At 47.8% G+C, this 17,992-nt stretch overlaps 1 protein-coding gene across 4 annotated transcripts; it reads left to right on the top strand.

Annotated features, from left to right (window-relative positions):
• The first annotated feature begins 214 nt into the window (after window positions 1–214).
• On the top strand, window positions 215–13,995 carry RNH1 (ribonuclease/angiogenin inhibitor 1). Of its 4 annotated transcripts, none has more exons than XM_030484221.1 (10): window positions 215–471; window positions 4,051–4,156; window positions 5,497–5,667; window positions 7,405–7,575; window positions 8,267–8,437; window positions 9,263–9,433; window positions 9,920–10,090; window positions 11,011–11,181; window positions 12,608–12,778; window positions 13,210–13,555. In XM_030484221.1, exons 2-10 carry the CDS (start codon window positions 4,071–4,073, stop codon window positions 13,295–13,297), a joined length of 1,371 nt encoding a protein of 456 aa, XP_030340081.1. In that variant the 5' UTR covers window positions 215–471; window positions 4,051–4,070; the 3' UTR covers window positions 13,298–13,555. The 4 variants fall into 4 exon arrangements, with proteins under 4 accessions (XP_030340081.1, XP_030340083.1, XP_030340082.1 ...); XM_030484223.1 differs by lacking the exon at window positions 215–471 and adding an exon at window positions 2,301–2,543; XM_030484222.1 differs by lacking the exon at window positions 215–471 and adding an exon at window positions 2,344–2,442.
• The last annotated feature ends 3,997 nt before the right edge of the window (window positions 13,996–17,992 follow it).

Below are 17,992 nucleotides of genomic sequence, written 5' to 3'. Positions count from 1 at the left end.
TGGGTGAGGTGGCAGGAGGCAGTAATTGCTCAGCATCACTCCCTGTCCAGGCAGGACAGGGCTTGCCTGACGAATGGAGAAACTATGCAAACTCCAGCATCTCTATCCACACTTCAACACTGCGGTGGCCTCATTTTCTGATAGATGCTTCAATGGCAACTACTCCCTTCCTCTGGGCTAAACTCTGGCAAGTGGCTACGTGATCAGGGGTACAAAGTTATAGTTGCCTTTAATCACCATAAGATTTTTTGCAATATTTACATTGTCACTAAGCCAGGTACGACCGCGTACAGAGCGCAGCTCTGTGAGCCCCTGACGAGCTGCCCTGGGAGGAAAAAAGCCATCACAACCCAAAACTGTTCTCCCTCTAGCAGGCACCATGTGTACAACAGCAGAGGTTGCGTAGTAACGGCAGCAGGAAGGCGTCAGCTCTGCCCTCCTCGCTCCCCGCAGAGCGCCGAGAAGAGCGAGGTACGTATCAGCAGCAAAACCGGGCTCTTAAACTCCCTAAACTTTCCTTTCTGCTTACTGAGGAGAAGCACATAACGATTTCAAAGCCGTGCACCGCATAGGCTGTTTTGTGGGGCACTGCTGGTTGTGCTTAATTGAACTGTTGTGTGAACCAGGGGGTGGGGTGTTCATAGGGAGAAGAAACTGGGGGAGACACTAAGATTTTGGGGGGAAGGAAGGAAGGCAACTCAGTACGAGCTCTCGGCACTTCAAAACCTTTCCTTTTCTCTCTTCAAAACCTGCTCTGTCTTGTGAAAGTCCGAACGAGCCGTTACTGGGGCTAAAAGTACTGGGAAACAAAAGGGAGACAGGGAGTAGCCGGCAGCCGGAGAAGGAAGCCAGCAGGGCGATGACGAACGCCTTCCAGCCCCAGCCAGGCGCAGGGATGTGGGACCGGTGTGCGGGCAAGCTGGTGGCCACTGGGGTGGCCGGGGTGCCGCGGCGCCGCGGGGGGACAGTCAGTGCAGCGGCAAAACTCCGTTGCGCCCGTCCTCCATTGCGCTCCTGGTTTTGTTTCAAAGAGCTTAGAAGAGAGAGAGGCCTTTGACTGTGAGGTGCAGCCCGTCTGCTCGTCAGCGTGGTGCACTAATGAGGGAGGCAGAATATGAAAGAAGATGAGTCACGGATAGGACTGGTGAGGGATGGACATGGGGAGCATCCCAGGCCTTACGAGCTGGAGCCATCTGGCAAGCTGGAAGTCAGGGAGACCACTGAGGAATGGGTATTTTTGTTGTTATTCCCAGTTCAAATAATTCCCACTTCTGACCTCCCCGGACAAGTACAAGGCGGGTCCTGTCTCCCCTGGGCAAGACTTCCCCCCATGTTGCCTCTCCCCTGGGTGACGGGCATACATCCCCATCATACTCCGGGTCCCAGCACAGGGCAAAGGCTGCCCTGCCAGCCCTGGTGGGACACCTTCCCATTTAACATTTGATCCTCCTATCCCTTGCACATCCCTTCACTACAGGGATTTCCCCCTCTCCTGTCTTGTTTCTTGAATATCCCAGTGCTCCTGCTCTGGGGGGAGATAGGGGTGGATGGGAAAAAGGGGAGGGGGGAAAGGAAAGGGAGGAAAAAGAGGAAAAAAAGAGGGAACTGGGGGAGGAGAAGATTAAAAAGAGGGAAGAAATAGGGAAAGAGGAGGGAAAGGGAAAAAAAGGAGGGCAGAAGGGTGGAAAAGAAACAAAAGAGGGAAGCGGAAAAGAAGAAAGAAGGAAAGTGAGAGAAAACAGGGAAAAGGGGAGAGCACAGGAAAGAGGGAAGGAAGGAATAAAGGGGAGGAAAGGAAGAAAAAGAGGGAAGAAAAAGGGAGGGAAGGAGGGAGAAAACGGAAAAGACGAGGAAAGAAGAGAAGAAAAAGAGGGAAGTGGGGAAAGCACAAGAAAACATAATGGGGAAGGTGAAAATAGGAAAAGAGGGAGAAGGAAATGAGGAAAATGGAAAAAGAGGGAAGAGGATACGGAGGAAGAAGATGAAGAAGAGGGGAAGAGGGAAAGGAGGAAAAGGAAAAGAGGGGAAAGGGGAAAAGATAGGAGGAAAGCCGGGAACGGGAAGCAAGAAGTAGCCAGGAAAAAGGGAAGAAAGTTAAAGGTAAGAAGAGGAAAAGAGAAGGGAAAGGGAGAGAAATGGCAAAGGCGGCAGGAAAAAAGGGAGGGGGGAATGGAAAAGGGGAGAGAGAAAGAAAAGGAGAGAAAGGGGAAAAGAGGAGAGGAGGAGCGCAGAAGAGGACGCATACCGCCCGGCCGCGCTGCGCTCCGCCCCGCTCGGCCCCGCGCTGCCGTGCGAGCCCCGCGGGGCGGAACCGGGCGGGCGGCGGCTGCGCGGTGCAGGGCAGGAAGAGCGGCGGCAGGAGCTGCGGGAGAGGGCAGGAGCAAGGGCCTGTGGGAAGGGAAATCGGAACTGAGACCCGCGGGAGCTCCGGTGGTAGCTGCGGTGCGAGAAACACGGGGGGAGAAGCGCTGTGAGCAGGGAGGGCAGCGCTCTGCCTGCAGCAAGAGGCCAGGAACAGCCGTGATGGCCGGTGTGCCCGCCGGGTAGGACCGAGCCCGTGCTCGGAGATGCGGGACACCCGTTGCTCGGCTTGCGGGGAGGTGCAGAGCTTCGGGACGGGGAAAAACCCCAAACGCTTTTTTGGTCTGAGGGAGGTATATCAGGGAAAACACAGAGCAAACTCCTGTATCCTCTGGGACGCGTTTGCTGAATGATGTCACTGTGCGCTGTTCTCTCACTTGTTCGCACTGGTTTGGGTCCGCGCTGATTTTAAACACCACGTGATTCAACCCACTTTACACGTGGGGATGTGTTGTGAACCCACCGAGGATGTGTCCGTGGTTCCCAGCAGCGTTTTGCTGAGGGTTTGAAAGAGGAGAGGCCAAGAATGTACATGAGCTCTGCTGATGCTGCCTTCAGCGTCCTGGTTTCCTTCATGTGTTTTAGGAATATGTCCTCGGCTCCTCCCTGCTCCTGTGGCGCTTCCCCTCCCCACGTGGATGTGGGATTTGTTGTGGATGAAACCTGATGTGTGCTCTGATACCAAGCTCACCTCTGTGAAAGGCCTAGTTTGGGATAGCCTTGATTTTATGGTAGCAGGCGGTGACTGAGGTGGGGAAGAGAAGTGATTAACTGCAGTCAGTAGCGCCTTGGTGGGGTTTTTTTTACTGTTCACATTCCAATGTGATACCTCAGGAGACTTTATTTTTTTTTAATACATAAATACCCTGTAGTCTGAGTCATGTTAGCAAAGCCAAGACACCGAGACTGCATTTTGTCACCCACTGTAGCGCTGCCTTTAATATTATCCCTCGTAGGCTCAGCCTAGAGCTCAGCGATCTGTAGCTGCCCTGCAAGATGCTGTGTTTACATCAATTCAGAAATGCAGTTTGACTTCAGAGTAAAAAAAAGTCTTGCTTACCAGTTTCTCTGAACTTGGACTTGCCCAACCAGAGTGACTTCTCAAAGCTTGGCTGTCAGATTATGGAGGAGCACTTCTCCCATCTGCCTCAGTTCCACCTCTCACATACAGATGTGTGGCCAGCAGGATTTTTAATCCAAGCCCAGGCAGTTCTCTGGCTCATCTTCCTTATTCTCTCAGAAATACCCTAATTTTAAGTATAGCTCAAGGTCGCATAACCAGTCAGGTATGCCACACAGGTAATAATACGCAGTGGCTGTGTGGCTCCATAGTATAATAGTGAATGAGAAGCACCACTGCCTCTAAAAAGCTCATTCTGGTTAAGCTCCCTTGGAGAGGGGAGTATCTTACTCTCACACCACCAGCCTTCAGATAATAAGCTGTTGCTATATTTCTCCAGGATCCGTGTGCTTTTTGCCTCTCGGGGGAGGGCTTTGCTGAGTCCCAGACAAAACCACTCAGGTGCTGCTGGCTCCTACTAGTGCTTGCAGCTTGTATTGGAAAAACACAATCTGTCCTCTTTATGCAGTGTAACTCATGGCTGAGAGCTGCAGGATTGAAGAAGATTGATGGTTCTCAGTCAATGAAAAATAAGTTTTGATTTTTTTTTTTTTTTAATTTATTTTCAGGTCTTATCTCAGCTGTCAAAATGGAGCTTGATATCCAGTGTGAGGAGATGAGCCCATCTAGATGGGCTGAACTTCTGTCCACAATGAAATCCTGCAAAACCATCAGGTAGTAACTAGTTGCATATTATCTCTTCTAAGTAAGAAATGTTGTGTTTCTCTCCTGTTTTCTTCAGCTGCAGAACTGTTGACCAGTGATTTAGAAATTGCTCAGTAACAGGAGTTATTATTCCTATTTTTATCCAGAAAGTTAATTTAAATGGGGGGGGGAACCACCCTCTTGCAAAGTTTTTCAACTACAGATAAGCATCCTTTGGTATTAAGTAATGCTGCCCTTGTTCTAAGGCATGCTAAGAACTCAGCCAGGTAATGTAGTTATCTAAGCATTTGACTACCATTTGTGATTCTGTCTTTCACTTTCTCCCTTTCCCTTGAGAGAGGGAAGACATCTGTCTGTGCTCATTAGGTTGCACACTCTCAGGGCTGCAGGTCAGATGCTGTCAAGTAACTGTTAACTTAATAGTCACGCACAAGCCACAGCTTTTAATTCTTCACTTGGCCTTCAAAAGTATTGTCAGGAACTGTTAACTGGTGTTGAACATGATGCCATAGGGAGCCAAGTGTTCTTGCCAGAGGGAGGGAAGGAGAATCCTACTAGAGCCTCAGTTTTCATAGTGTTGTCTAAGGAGAAGTGACCAGGCAAGTCTTGGTAGTCCTGGCTGTGGCTGTGCCTGGGGCTGTAGAGTTCTTCATGACACCTTCCTTTTGCCCCAAGTCTTTTCTGCCTCTCTGTATACCTCTCTGGCTTTCCTGGGGCCCCAATCCTTTCCTTGGCACTCGTTTCAATTAAACTCCCTGCCCCCCTCAATTTAGCCACAACTAGGAAAATGCTGATGTCCAGTGGGAGAAGCCACTGCCACAGTGCAAACTCGCAGTCTGTGTACTAAGAATCAGACTGGAGAGAGACAGTGCAGGCTGGTGTAGCTCACCTACATGAGACCAAACTGCCGATGGGTGTCTCTGGGGCTGGCTGAAGACCCAGCTTGGCTGGTCTCAGGGCAGAACTAGTCTGACAACCTTTAAGATGGCGTCTGGTTAGAGGCTTCAGACACCAGGTAGTTTGTCGCTATCAGTACTTAAATGAAAGTGCATCCTCCAGCTGAAGCCCTGCCAAAGGGAATGACTTGCATCATGTGCCCTCTTCTCCACAGCAGAGAGGTCTGTGGTTTGGGGAGCTGCTGTCCAGTCCCTGCTGTACTGCAGCCTTGCAGAGAGAGTGCGTCTAGGTTTGCGCCATGCATCACCCAACGGGCCATGCACGTACTTATGGAGGCATCTAGGGGCTGCAGAGGAGTAAATTGCTCACTTTGCTTTCACAGACTGTGCTTCAGCCAGGGAGAACAGAGCAACCCTGAGGACTAAAATGCGCCTTCTCTCCTTCTCTTTCAGGTTGGATGACTGCAATCTCTCCAGCCACAATTGTGAGGATCTCTCCTCCATCATCAGTACAAATCCGTCCCTCACAGAGCTGAAGCTGAACAACAATGAGCTGGGAGATGAAGGCATTGAATACCTGTGTAAAGGGTTGCTGATGCCAAGCTGTAGCCTTCAGAAGTTATGGTAAAGCCCCGCTGATTGTTCTGCTCTAACATGCTTGCAGTCTGCTGCAGGTGAAGTCATGAAGCAAACTAGTATGTGATGGTAGTAAGAGCCATGCCAACGCATCTCAGCAGTTACCTAGGTCAGATGGTTGGAAATACCCAGGTATTTTTCTGTAAGTGATATGTTTACTGGAAGACTCCAGGCCATCAGTATGTCTTCCTTTGTCTTCCAGCACCAAGAGAAGGATAGGTAGGGTTTTCCCAGCCAAGTGAAGGCTTTCTGGAGGCTTTGTTTTAGAAGAGGCAGATCTTCCCCAGGCCTAGGAATGGGTTATCTGTTTAGGCCAGTTTACACAAAAGGATGAACACAGAGGGGTCCACTGCCATTAGCACATACCTGAAGTTTTCAAAAATGCATTTTTCAGAGTCTTTTCTGCCAGTTGTAAACACAGTGTTTAGGATCTGGTCCAGTTTGCTCGCTCCTTTCTCTAGGAGCCAAACAAAAGGATGTTCTCATGAGCCTTGGCATTTCAGGAGCTGTCAGTCTCTCTGTTCTCTACCACACTGGCTCTCAGTTGGGCAGGGCCAGGTTGGTTTAAGACAGCATGTTTTGCAGAGAGACCAGCACCACATTATAGCATTAGTGGGCTTTCCTCAGCAACCATGGTGCAGGAGCTTTAGTCAAAGCCAGTGGTTGCTGCCCCTGCTCCTCAGTGACTCTCAAATTGATGCTACCTTCTCTGTCTGTATCTCTTCTGCAGCATACCAGAGTCCTCTAGATCCTGAGGTGGGTCTAGGATCTTCATGGCACTACCCCGTAAAAATAATTTGCCTTTTAGGTCTGATATGCCTGCTTCAGAGTTCCTGTGCCCCGACAATGAGGACTCACTGGCAAATAGAGGGGAAGTTGACAGTGAAGCTAGTCAAACTGCAACTTTCTGATGGGCCTTCAAGAAATAACCATGATCCTCTCTACTGGAAGACTAACACAAGTAATTTTTCAGAGAGTTTGTCCTAAGCTTCAGACTTCTCCAGATGCTCAAGTAACAGCCTGGATTAGGCTGTTTCAGTTCTGTAGAAACATAATTGTCCATTTTTGGAGTTCTGGTAAGGTGCCTTAAGGAATAAAAGAACAACCAAACCCAAGTCAAATTTAGTGCTACATGCAGAACACCTCTCCATTGCCATAAAGTCTTGTCTGATAACTCTAAACATCCCATAGCAATACCAGTGTGGTCTCTATGTTGCTTCTCCCAGCCTGAGTGCTGAAGTATCAGCTTCATAGATCCTTCTTGTAGTATACCATTCAAATTCTAATGATACCCAGATTTAAGCCAAGTTGGATGAGATTTTTACTTTTAGCTACTCTGGATCATATTTCCAGAGGTGACAAGAGATCATAAGACGCCATTGCCCTCTTTCTGGGATAAGCCTCATGATGATTAAAACGCTTCTATAAAGCAATTGCAGTGCTACTTAATGTAGGGTGGATCCTTCTTCTGCTAGAGGTGCTATATGAGTAATTACACTGGAGGAAGCATGGGAGCTACAGGTATAATAATAGCTGATCACATATTTTGACACATCTGTAAAACAGCAGGACTAACCTGGACATACCGCCTTTCTAGAGGATTAGGCACTGTCAGTGCCATGGAGTCCTTCCCAAGCTCAAACCTCAGCACATGCACCTCTCTGAGAAGAGCCTCCGTAATTCCGGGAGTGCATTTCCCTCACCCTGGTTGCCTCTCTCCTTCAGGCTGCAAAACTGCAATCTGACCAGTGCCAGCTGTGAGACACTCCGCTCCGTCCTTGGTGCACAGCCGTCCCTGACAGAGCTGCACGTAGGTGATAACAAACTGGGGACTGCTGGAGTGAAGGTGCTGTGTCAAGGGATGATGAACCCCAACTGTAAGCTGCAGAAGCTGCAGTAAGTAGTCACTGGGTTTTTTTGATCATCAGACAGATCATGCTTGTCTTTCCCTTGAGACAAGCAGGAGTTTTGTTGCCAGATACGGATTTCTTCCTATTTTGTCTGAAATTGTGTAATGTTTATTCATGCTGGTAGGTCTTGTGGGTTTGTAAGAGCTGGGTGTCTATTCCCATAGGCTTTGTTTAGCACTCCTGGCAGTGGTGGCTGTTCATACAGGACCTCTCAGACAGCCAGGGAAGGTCTGGTTCTGCTGCGCTTGGTCCTTGTTTTATGTCTCAGCAGGATCCAAGCCTATTTGCAGCCCCCAGGTCTTCCTGGGAAGGCTTGATGGTGATGTATGAGGAAGGCTGTATGGAAAGTGATGTGTTGCAATGAAAAACTCAGTCGTGCGTTCCAAGGCAGCCTGTGCATTGGTATAACAGACGACTACTGTAAAAATGGGGTAGTTAATTAGCCTTGCTAGGGTCCCTGGGGTCTAGTTTAGGAATTAATGCGTCCTGAAATGAACAGGGAGGTGCTGTTAAAAACTCTTTACGGTTACCTCTGTTTCCACATGTTGCCTGTTCTCCGATCATGGTGGCATGTTTTCTGCCCTGGCTAACACATACTTTGCCCAGCTGATGCCTTGCGGGTAGCAGGACATGGTGAAGATGATTGTTTTACCTCTGGACTTCTTTTCTTCTTGCAGGCTGGAGTATTGTGAACTCACAGCTGATATCGTGGAAGCTCTCAATGCCGCTCTGCAAAGCAAGCCCACCCTGAAGGAGCTCAGCCTGAGTAACAACACGCTGGGAGATACAGCAGTAAAGCAGCTGTGCCGGGGGCTGGTGGAGGCAAGCTGCAACCTAGAGTTACTACAGTAAGGAAAAGCTGGCCGTCTCTAGCTGCAACTAGTCCTGCTGGTAGTCATACCTCCCCTAAGACAGGAAAAATTATTGTCAGGAATGCTTGAAATTCAGGGCAATTTTTTTTGCTGGCTCAGATTTCTGTAGTTGGAAACTGGAAGCAAATGTCTGGGGCTTTCATTTTGGGTATTTTTTGTCCTTTTTTTTCATAGCATGGGATTCTGAACTTACTCTTATGCCTGTTGGCACAGTGTGAGCATGTACCCCAGGTTAAACCTACAATTACAAGGGGTGACTGTTAGTCAGTATCTCAGAGCAGAGGAGCAACCGCCCTCAGTGGCTCCAGTTCTTACCCCTGAATTACCAGCCAGCTGAGTATATATATTCAGCTCCCCTTTTTGCTTCAAGACAGAGATGCTGGATTTGGCCTCGTATCTGGGTTAAAGCCCGTGAGGGGGTTTAGGGGAGAAGCATGATTCGTTTTATCTCGTCCCTGTGCTTCAGCAGGGGTTGGGAGCCAGGTACTCACTGTGTGATACAGCCAAAGTGCATCTTAAAAAGGACAATGAATACAAAGGGACAGTCTGGCAAAACTGATCCTTGCATTAATGGATGTGAATGGGTGAATCAAAGTGCCTTGCAGCCTGGTGGAGTGCAGCAGTGGTGTGTTGCCTCACTCAGACCCCATCTAGGATACCTGTATCTGAGTCCTGCAGGCTCTAGCAGTGTCCAGCAAGGAACCAGCCCACAGACCCTCCTCGTTCTGAACTGGGGGTGTTGGGGTGTATCTAACACCGTGGGTCTGGAACAGCAACTCCAACTGTGCTTTTTTCCTGCAGCCTGGAGAACTGTGGCATAACCAGCAATAGCTGTCGGGAGATCAGCGCTGTTCTCAGTAGCAAGTCATCACTGATAGATCTCTCTGTGGGGGATAACAAGATCGGGGACTCCGGTTTGGCTCTGCTGTGCCAGGGACTGATGCATCCTAACTGCAGAATCCAGAAGCTATGGTAAGGATAGGCAGAGGTTACTGAAATCCCTCTTGCGGCCTCTAAGCGATCTACGTGGTGCGGCTGGTTTGCTCCTGAGCAGAAAGTTTCTCAGTTACACCCCCTAGTGAAACAAGAATGTCTCTACTGCAAATTAGTTCTCAAAACTGGGTGGAGGACAACATGTAGGAGCAGAACCGCACTGGAATCACTTGGAACAAACTCTAGGGAGAGGGTGAATTGAAATTGGTGATGGCGTTGTCTTGGCTTCCTGTCGAGATATCTGGCTGCTAGAATCGCATATCCCTATTTCTTTCTTGTGAGCTTTTGGAGCAACAGGTAGAATGTAAGGAGAAAGCTGGGTGGTATGAAGCAGGAATAGGTTTTGTAAAGGATAGAAGAAAATGACATGATGTAACCAGAAATTCCGAATACTAAAATAGGACTCTGTTTTCTATTCTTAAGTCAATCTTTTGGGGAGAAATACTGTTTTGTTTTTCCCTGCAGGTTATGGGACTGTGATCTCACAAGTGCTAGCTGTAAAGATCTCTCCAGACTCATCAGTACAAAAGAGAGCCTCACAGAGATCAGCCTGATAGACAACAACCTGAGAGACTCAGGGATGGAAATGCTGTGTCAGGCGCTCAAGGATCCCAGATCTAAACTCCAGGAGCTATGGTGAGCTGCTGTCAAGTTTCACATACCCGCTGCCTTTGGAGACAAGAAAGATGTAGGTGAAGTAATGCCCACCAGATAGATCCTCAGTTGCAATGGGCTCCACACACAATTTGCGCCAGTTGTTACCTAAAGGATTTAGACTTAGAGAGCTGAAGGGATTTGTATTTCTAAACTCGTCTGTGGGGAAGATCTGCCCCATACTCATCCTGTTGTAAGCAATAGGAGATCAAGCATCACTTGTGGAGCTTCTGGCTAATATATTTTACACTGCAACAAATGGCAGCTAAGAGACTTTTGAAGTTTGAAAGGCCTCATGTAATAGCAAGTTGAGTACTTTGATCAGATATCTCAGGTCCTCCACTGGATTCAAGCTGTCTCATTGATGAGCCAAAAGGTTTTAAAGACGTAAACCATTCTCAGCATCCTCTCTGCTGACAGCATTGCCTTTTATACTGGTATGGTGTGATATCACGTGGCCAGGAGGGGAAAATAGTTCTTTCACCTAGAACTTGAACAAGCAGCACTTCAACATTCCTACACTGCAATTTCAGCTCCTGCCCCAGCTGGGTTCTTTCCCTGCCCTGGTGGCCTGGAAGTTGATATGGTGCCTCAGGAATGCACAGTGGAGCTAAGAGCAACTGTAAGAACAGCACGCTTAATCTCTGATCATTCCTGTGCTTTATGGGCAGGTGCCTTTCCTAGATGCATGCTCTGAGACAGATATCCCAAATGTAGAGTGGGAGAGGTGCTGTTTAGAAAGGATTGAGCTGATGGGGGATTGAGAGTACAGTGATTGTAGAAAGACTCTGGTTCCTCTGTTCCCACTGTCTGGGCTCCTATGAAGCAAATTTGAAGAAGTGAATGGTGCTTGATATTCTCTAGGTCCCCCATTTAGATCTCATGTCACTTTTGCCTTGCAGGGTTAGGGAGTGTGGGCTCACGACTGCTTGCTGTAAGGCCGTCGGCTCTGCTCTCAGCGTGAACAAGCACTTGAAAGTACTGCACATGGGTGAGAACAAGTTGGGAGATGCAGGTGTTGAACTCATGTGTGAAGGGCTGCTGCACCCCAACTGCAACATCCAGTCCCTGTGGTAAGGTGCACCCTCAGAAGTCACCTTCTCTCTTGGTGTGTTACCCTTCCAAGAACAGCATGTAGAGAGAGGAAGGTAGCAATAGGTGGTAGCATAGTATTTTTTTTCCTGTACCTTCAGGATCTAAAGCAAAGGGTGGGGAGGCAGGAGGGATCTTGCTTTGTTCTGTGAATTGCTCACTGTAGAGCTTCCTGTGCCCTTCTCTGAACTCACTCACAGGACCTCTCTCAGATGTAACACTGAGAAGGAAGAGCTGCTGGTCCAGGTCTGGCACATTAATTCTCGTGCCTGCCAGTCACAGTGCAAAGCCTGCCTGAATTCACCAATTGCCTCTTGCTTTCCATAGTCTCTATGGGTGCCAGCATAACTACTGCTCCAGCCTCACCAGTAGGAGCAGAAGGCCATCTGGAGCATCCTCTCCAGCCCTGTGGTGGGACTTGCCTTCTCCATCTGCCTGTTCCCTTCCCAGGTGGGCACTGAGCTCTGGACTGGTGTGGCTGTGGCCTGCATGGTGCTCGGGGCACATCATTCGGCAGAAGCTGGAGCTGTGCTGCAATGCCTGAAGCTCACAGTGAGTGAGTTGAGCAGGAGATAACATCAGTAATACTTGAAGTCTCTGCCCAAAAAGATGTGTTTGATGACCAGTTAAAGCTACTTGTTTCTCAGCTGAGAGGCCTCAGTTGCCCTTTTTAGAGATATGGTTGCAAGTTTCAAGGAATAAATTTTAGAGACAATTTATGATCATTTTAAACCAAAGAGAAGATTATGCGTGATGTTGGAGTTCACAGAATCGTATAGAATGGTTTGGGTTGGAAGGGACCTTAAAGCTCATCCAGTTCCAACCTCCCCTGCCACAGGCAGGGACACCTTCCACTAGAGCAGGTTGCTCAAAGCCCCCTCCAGCCTGGCCTTGAACGCTTCCAGGGATGGGGCATCCACAGCTTCTCTAGACAGCCTGTTCCAGTGCCTCACCACCCTCATACCGAAGACCTTCTTCATTATATCTGATCTAAATCTCCCCTCTTTCAGCTTAAAGCCATTCACCCTTGTCCTATTCCTGCATGCCCTTTTAGAAAGCCCCTCTCCAGATTTCTTGCAGGCCCCTTTTAGGTATTGGAAGACTGTTATAAGGTCTCCCCGGAGCCTTCTCATCTCCAGGCTGAACAGAAGTTGAGAATATCTTCTTAAGGGTCCTTCTACAACTGAAGCCACATACCTTTGAGCTTTAGGGAGAACTTTCAGGTGTTCAGCAGTCACGATGAGGACAGCTGTCTCTGTGGGAAGACCACGGACCAGCCCTGCTGATGCCTCAAGGATGCCTAACAGGGATCTGTGGTCCTTGCTAGGGATGTCTGTGCCTACTGCCCGGAAGTGGGCTGGTCTCTGGAGCCATTGCTCACTGCAGCTCTCCCTCCCCTCTCTGCAGGCTGGGTAACTGCGATGTCACGTCAGCCTGCTGCGCAACCCTCGCCACTGTCATGGCTACCAAGCAGTGCCTTACCGAGCTGGACCTGAGCTACAACCCGCTGGAAGATGAAGGCATCAGGAAGATCTGCGAAGCCTTGAGGAACCCCAGCTGCAACGTGCAGCAGTTAATGTGAGAGGTGTTTGTGGTCCTGCTTGTGTTCCCCCTGGCAGGCAGTGAGCTCCAGCGACCTGCGGGCAGGGGACCCAAGCACCGGCTCTCTGGGAATTGCTCTCGAGGGCAACTAGTGGCCCAGGGAGGGGGTGGAGGGTCAGATGCCATCTGCATGTTGCAAAACACATCTTGTCCCTTCCAAGTGATGTGACCACAGTGGTTTGATTTGCTTTGGTCCATGGGGCCCATGAACAAGGAGGAGGTGGTGCTGGGGAGGGAGTAATATGGTCCTATCTTGTAAGGCATGTTTCTGGCTGTTGGGCCAGTCTCTCAGACCTAGATGGGACCCTTCCTGTTATCTGATCTTCCCATACTGGCCATTTGTGCATCTTTCTCTTTCCTTAATGAAGAATGCTCACTAAACCAGCTTACCTTTCTGTTTGGCTTAGTTTGTACGACATTTTGTGGAGTGCTGAAGTGGATGATGAACTGAGAGCACTGGAAGAGTCCAAGCCTGAGGTGAAGATCATTTCATGAGTGGTGACTGCCTAAGGAGAAACGTGAAAGCAATGTCCTCATCTTAACCTGAACTTTTTCATTCATAAAGCTAATTAATTTAATAGAGAATTTGCTTGTACCAAAATATTTGTGGATTTCCTGAGTGGGTGTCCAGGGAGCTGTCAAACCTTCTGTGCATCTCTGGATGTACTAACTCCAAGGCTGATGAAAGCGTTGTTCATTTTCACTGCAGCATTACTATCCTTGAAATAAACAGTTACTGGGCATCTTCTAGAAGTGGGTCTCTACCATTTAGGAGCTCATTAATCTTATAATCCTTTCTAATGCATTAGTCAGGCTTTAAAGAGAGCTCCTCTCCAAAGGCAGGAGTAGATCTACCTATTGTATTATTACTGGGTGGTGCTTTTACGAGGTCACTGGGGAAGGCTCTCCAAAAACCCAAGTGTTTTTTAATCTAAAATAGAACTCTCCTGTTTTTCCCTATAAGAGTTCTTGGAACTCTCATATACTTCAGTGGTGGCCAAGATAATAGAGAGGAAGAAATGAGCAGCTGTTCAGCTGCATATTTTTTTTTAAATTGGTGTCCCTTGAAAAGCAATTTTCCTACAGACAAAAGATGAGTTTCTGCTAGTACAGAAAATGATTAAATGGTTTGGTATGTGTGCTAGGGCAGGAGTGGTTCTACAGCAACTTTAATAAAGTCCGTTTGCAAATAATTAATTGTGTCATTTTGTAAGAAGAAAATTAAGATATTTCTCCTTTAAGACCAATCCATCACTCCTGAACTACAATACCACTAATAACTTGTTTTCCATGTTACCTTTCGGTAAGCTCCGAGCGGAAGCATGTCAGGAGAAGATCTTAGTCAAGGCCTCAGGTGGACAGCAAGCCTAGAAGACATTGCTCTGGTTTCAGAGGACACTGACTAGGTTTTCTTAACCAGTCAGAGTTAATAAACCTTGTTCCAAGGGAAAATGCAGCTGTTGCACACCTGAAATACAAAAGAATTAACTTGGCTTTAAGAACATAGGAGACAAACTTGGCATTGCCTTGTGGTAGCTTTGCGGGAATGCTAAAGAAATCCCATTCCCCATCGTCTCTCTTCCTAGAACAGGTACTTGGCATTCTGTTCCCTTGCAAATCCTGCCTGGGCACCCAAGTTAAAGGTGTCCCCAGGCTTTGGCTTCCAGTGCTCACACATTCATACTGTAGAGGCTGGAAGTGGCTTTTCTCTGACTTAAGGAAAGCTTTGACCTAAGCATAGTTTCTACTGTAGCCTTCACAAATATCAAATGGTGCACAAGAGGTGTCTTACTTGTGTCTGCAGGCAGGTGTGAAGGATAGGATTTGCGTTTTCCTCAACACATGTCTTTTTTAGCATTTTGGGCAACCTCAAAACCACTCCTTTTTGCTTTGAGAGCTATTTGGTGTTCTCCTTCAGGGGCAGAAGCAGTTTGTGTGTTTAGAAACCTACCCATCCTGAGTGGATCTTAAAAATAGTCTTTTCACGTTCGTGGTCTCTCCTGGACTTGGCATGTGTGGAACCATTTCAAGCTGAGGGAGAAGATAGGGCTGAAGAGGGACAAGAGACATGCAGGGGCTTGAGCACAAGAATCAGGCATCTCGATGGGTGTAAAGACAGCACTCTAAAAGAATTAAGCAAATAGTAGAGGTGGATTTCTGAGAGTACCTAATGTGACGGATAGAAGACAATGTCTGCAAGGGAAGCAGAGGTGTATTTGGGCTGCTCCCAAAGCAGTCCTGGTCAGGCAGGTAGAAGGTGAGGTAGTTTTCAGACAAACCCTCCCTTGGCCCCATCTAGCAGGCAGGATGGGCTGAGGACTCTGTCAACCAAAGTCCAACCTGGGTCAAGCTATCCCAAAGCCAGCACCTGCCCATTGGCAGTATGCATTCCCTGCAGCATCGCCCGTGCTGGCTACCCAGGGGGTGGCACTCTCCTCTTGCACTCAGCGCAGCACACTGCTGCTGCGGCAGCGCTGCGGCCTGGGAAATGCCTCTTCTTCCTCTGCTGCAGGCTGAGGAGCACCAGGACGCACCAGCAGCAAGCCACTGTAGCAAGAGGCACTTGTGGTCATAAATAAGACTCAAACAATGATTTATATTCCTTAAAACTTACCTATTTTTATTTATTAGTTGGCCCAACTCACTTCTGTGACAAACCTTGTCACAACCATGTGTTTGTGAGAGTTGAAATACAGAGTAATTTGCTCCCACATTTTAAAAATGTGTGGGTCTTCACCATTTTAAGCTAAAAAGAGTAGGCAGTAATTGAGTCACAAACCTTTCATGTGGGCTAAGATATTAGGCTGGCAATCAAAGCCTTGCTCATGCCAAGTTCACAGCTGGAACACTCAGCAGCTCCTGGGATACCAAAGCCACATTTTGATTGTTTCAGGGCAAATGGTTGGACCCACTGTACCAGTGGTTTACAAATACTGACTTTCTACTAGCAAGGGTTAAGTTTCACCTGGTATAATGAAGCTTAAAGATAAAATTATACAGCCAAAATAAGAAAACCAGGCATGACTTTCAGTTTTAAGCAAATACTAGAAGCTTAAAAACATGCTCCTTGAGATCAAATAGCAGAGAACTTAAATCCAGAGAGAGCAGGTTTGTATTTTAAATCTCAGTAACAGCAACAGTGCTTTAGAGGATGTCAAAACTTCAGGTTTCTGCTAGTAGTTTAGCATTCCTCAATAAACTTATTTTTTCATTCACCACAGCATATGACCTCAAGCAGGGTGGTCATGGTGTTCCAGTTAATGTTGCCAGAAGCAGTTAAGCAAAAATTACTGGCCTCGCAAACAGGTCATACCCCACCTAAAGCTGGTACTTGCTTTGGAAGAGCATTTTGTCACAGCTGCCCTGACTGCTCTTTTGCTGCCTGGGCTTTTGGGGAAGGAGCTCCAGCACAGCAAGGCCCCGAGCACCAGCTCCAAATAATACAGATGCTAACAAACAGCAATTTCAGGGCTTCAGTTGAATCTGAAAGGGGAAATCAAATCAACTGTGTTTGAAGAGTTAACCACAGCTCCCCACTTTCTCCAAAAACAGGGTTTGCCATCTGAGTCACTCCCAAGCCTCTACTAAAATAGTCTGAAAGGGAGTTATTTCTTGCCTGAATTCCTCTTTTGCATAAGAAATTATGATTTTTCATTATCATTTCAAACATACCTATCTTTCTGCCAGCTTAGCACCTCAGTTACTCCTTCCTTCCCAGTATCTCCTTTTCATGTCATTTCTTTTACCAATGGGGAAAACACACACCAACCAAAAAACCCCATAAACTAAGGGGGAAAGTCCCTCTCCCCATAAGATAAGAAGAGCTTTAAACTACTTTACCGATTCCCCTGCTCACAGCTGCAAACAAACCACAGACATCTTGCCTTTCTCCTCCTGGGCCACAGCGTCGCAGCCCCTCCTTCCTCACTTCTCCCACTTGTCTGGTACCCACACCATAAATACTGACAGTACACAGGTTCCCATGTTGGCAATGACTTACAAGTTGACTGCTTTATGAATACATCTTACCTCTCTCAGGTAAAGCCAGCTGCATCCAGCAAGGGAGGAAACGCAGCCTCTAGCAGGAGGAAAGAACATGCTAGGTCAGCAGCCTGCATGGATGATAAGTCTTTCCAAGCTGGAAGGCACATCAGTGGCACATGAGATTCAGGTGTATTGGAGGGGGTGGAAACTTTAACTGGCCAACATTGTATCTTGGCCTATCTCGTTTGCAATTAAAGGCAGGTATGCCGTGGGAGAGGTGAATTGTTGGCAGTTCCTCAAGCCTTTGAAGATGTTCCAGAGCAGAAAAGCAAAAAAAGTCCTAAGATGGGCTGCCTGGCCCTAATGTCTGCAGAGGGAAATAAAGCACCAGCACAGATGTTGTTTGCACATGCACCCTACAAACAACCCGTACAAATCCTCTGGTGCTGCTCACTGTTTCCTACCTCACCAGTAATTTTGACATCCCGGGAACCGCAATGTGCCATCAGGACAGTGTACAGATCCAAAGCATCCTGCAAAGCCAGCTCTTCCCACCCTAACTTCCTTACACTGTACACATTGGTTTTGCCTTATATCACACCTCACTTAGATGCTTAGTTCAGACCCTAAATATGCTTTCCAGATGATTAAATCACCTCTGCTTCTGGGTACAGAAATACTCCCCAGGCCATGCTGTAATTGTCTAGGAACCATTGTCTGCTTGCCATGACTTCTAGGCGTAGCTTAGCTAATTGACTCCTTGTAGTTGAGTTAAATGCATCAGCTCATCTCTAATGTGCAGTAACTGCAAATCAAGTAGTGAGGCTGCACTTGGAGATAATTAGAATATAAAGCACCAAAGATTTTTCTCTGTGGCACCTCCCACAAAGAGGGAAAATAAAGACTGTTTTGTTCATCCCTGACTGCAGTGGGGAGCTGCTGCTTTCTTCACAACAGGCTCCCAGGGGATCCACTCCCCCATCCATGCCACAGGATGCAAAGCAAATCTAAATTAGATATGCTACGTGGCATGTCTCCTAACTGCAGCAGGATCAAAGATAACTATAATCCCAACAAGGTGGGTTAGAGTCAGCTAATGAATGCTCTGGGGAAGAAGTCTGGCCGGATTTGGATGGCATGATAGAGAGCAAGCAGAGCTCCCAAGGCTAGAGGGACAGAATGGAACTGATCCAAGGCTTCTCCGGG

This window comes from Strigops habroptila, chromosome 4 (genome assembly GCF_004027225.2).
Source record: "Strigops habroptila isolate Jane chromosome 4, bStrHab1.2.pri, whole genome shotgun sequence".
Taxonomy (NCBI): Eukaryota; Metazoa; Chordata; class Aves; order Psittaciformes; family Psittacidae; genus Strigops; species Strigops habroptila.
The sequence above is the reverse complement of the archived record's forward strand: the minus strand, read 5'-3'. Positions and strand labels throughout refer to the sequence as shown.

Excerpts from the sequence above, each read along its gene's own strand:
- RNH1 (XM_030484220.1), top strand. Across the intron at positions 8,438-9,262 it reads TGCAACCTAGAGTTACTACA|CCTGGAGAACTGTGGCATAA; the intron begins GTAAGGAAAAGC and ends TTTTTCCTGCAG. Across the intron at positions 11,182-12,607 it reads TGCAACATCCAGTCCCTGTG|GCTGGGTAACTGCGATGTCA; the intron begins GTAAGGTGCACC and ends CCCTCTCTGCAG.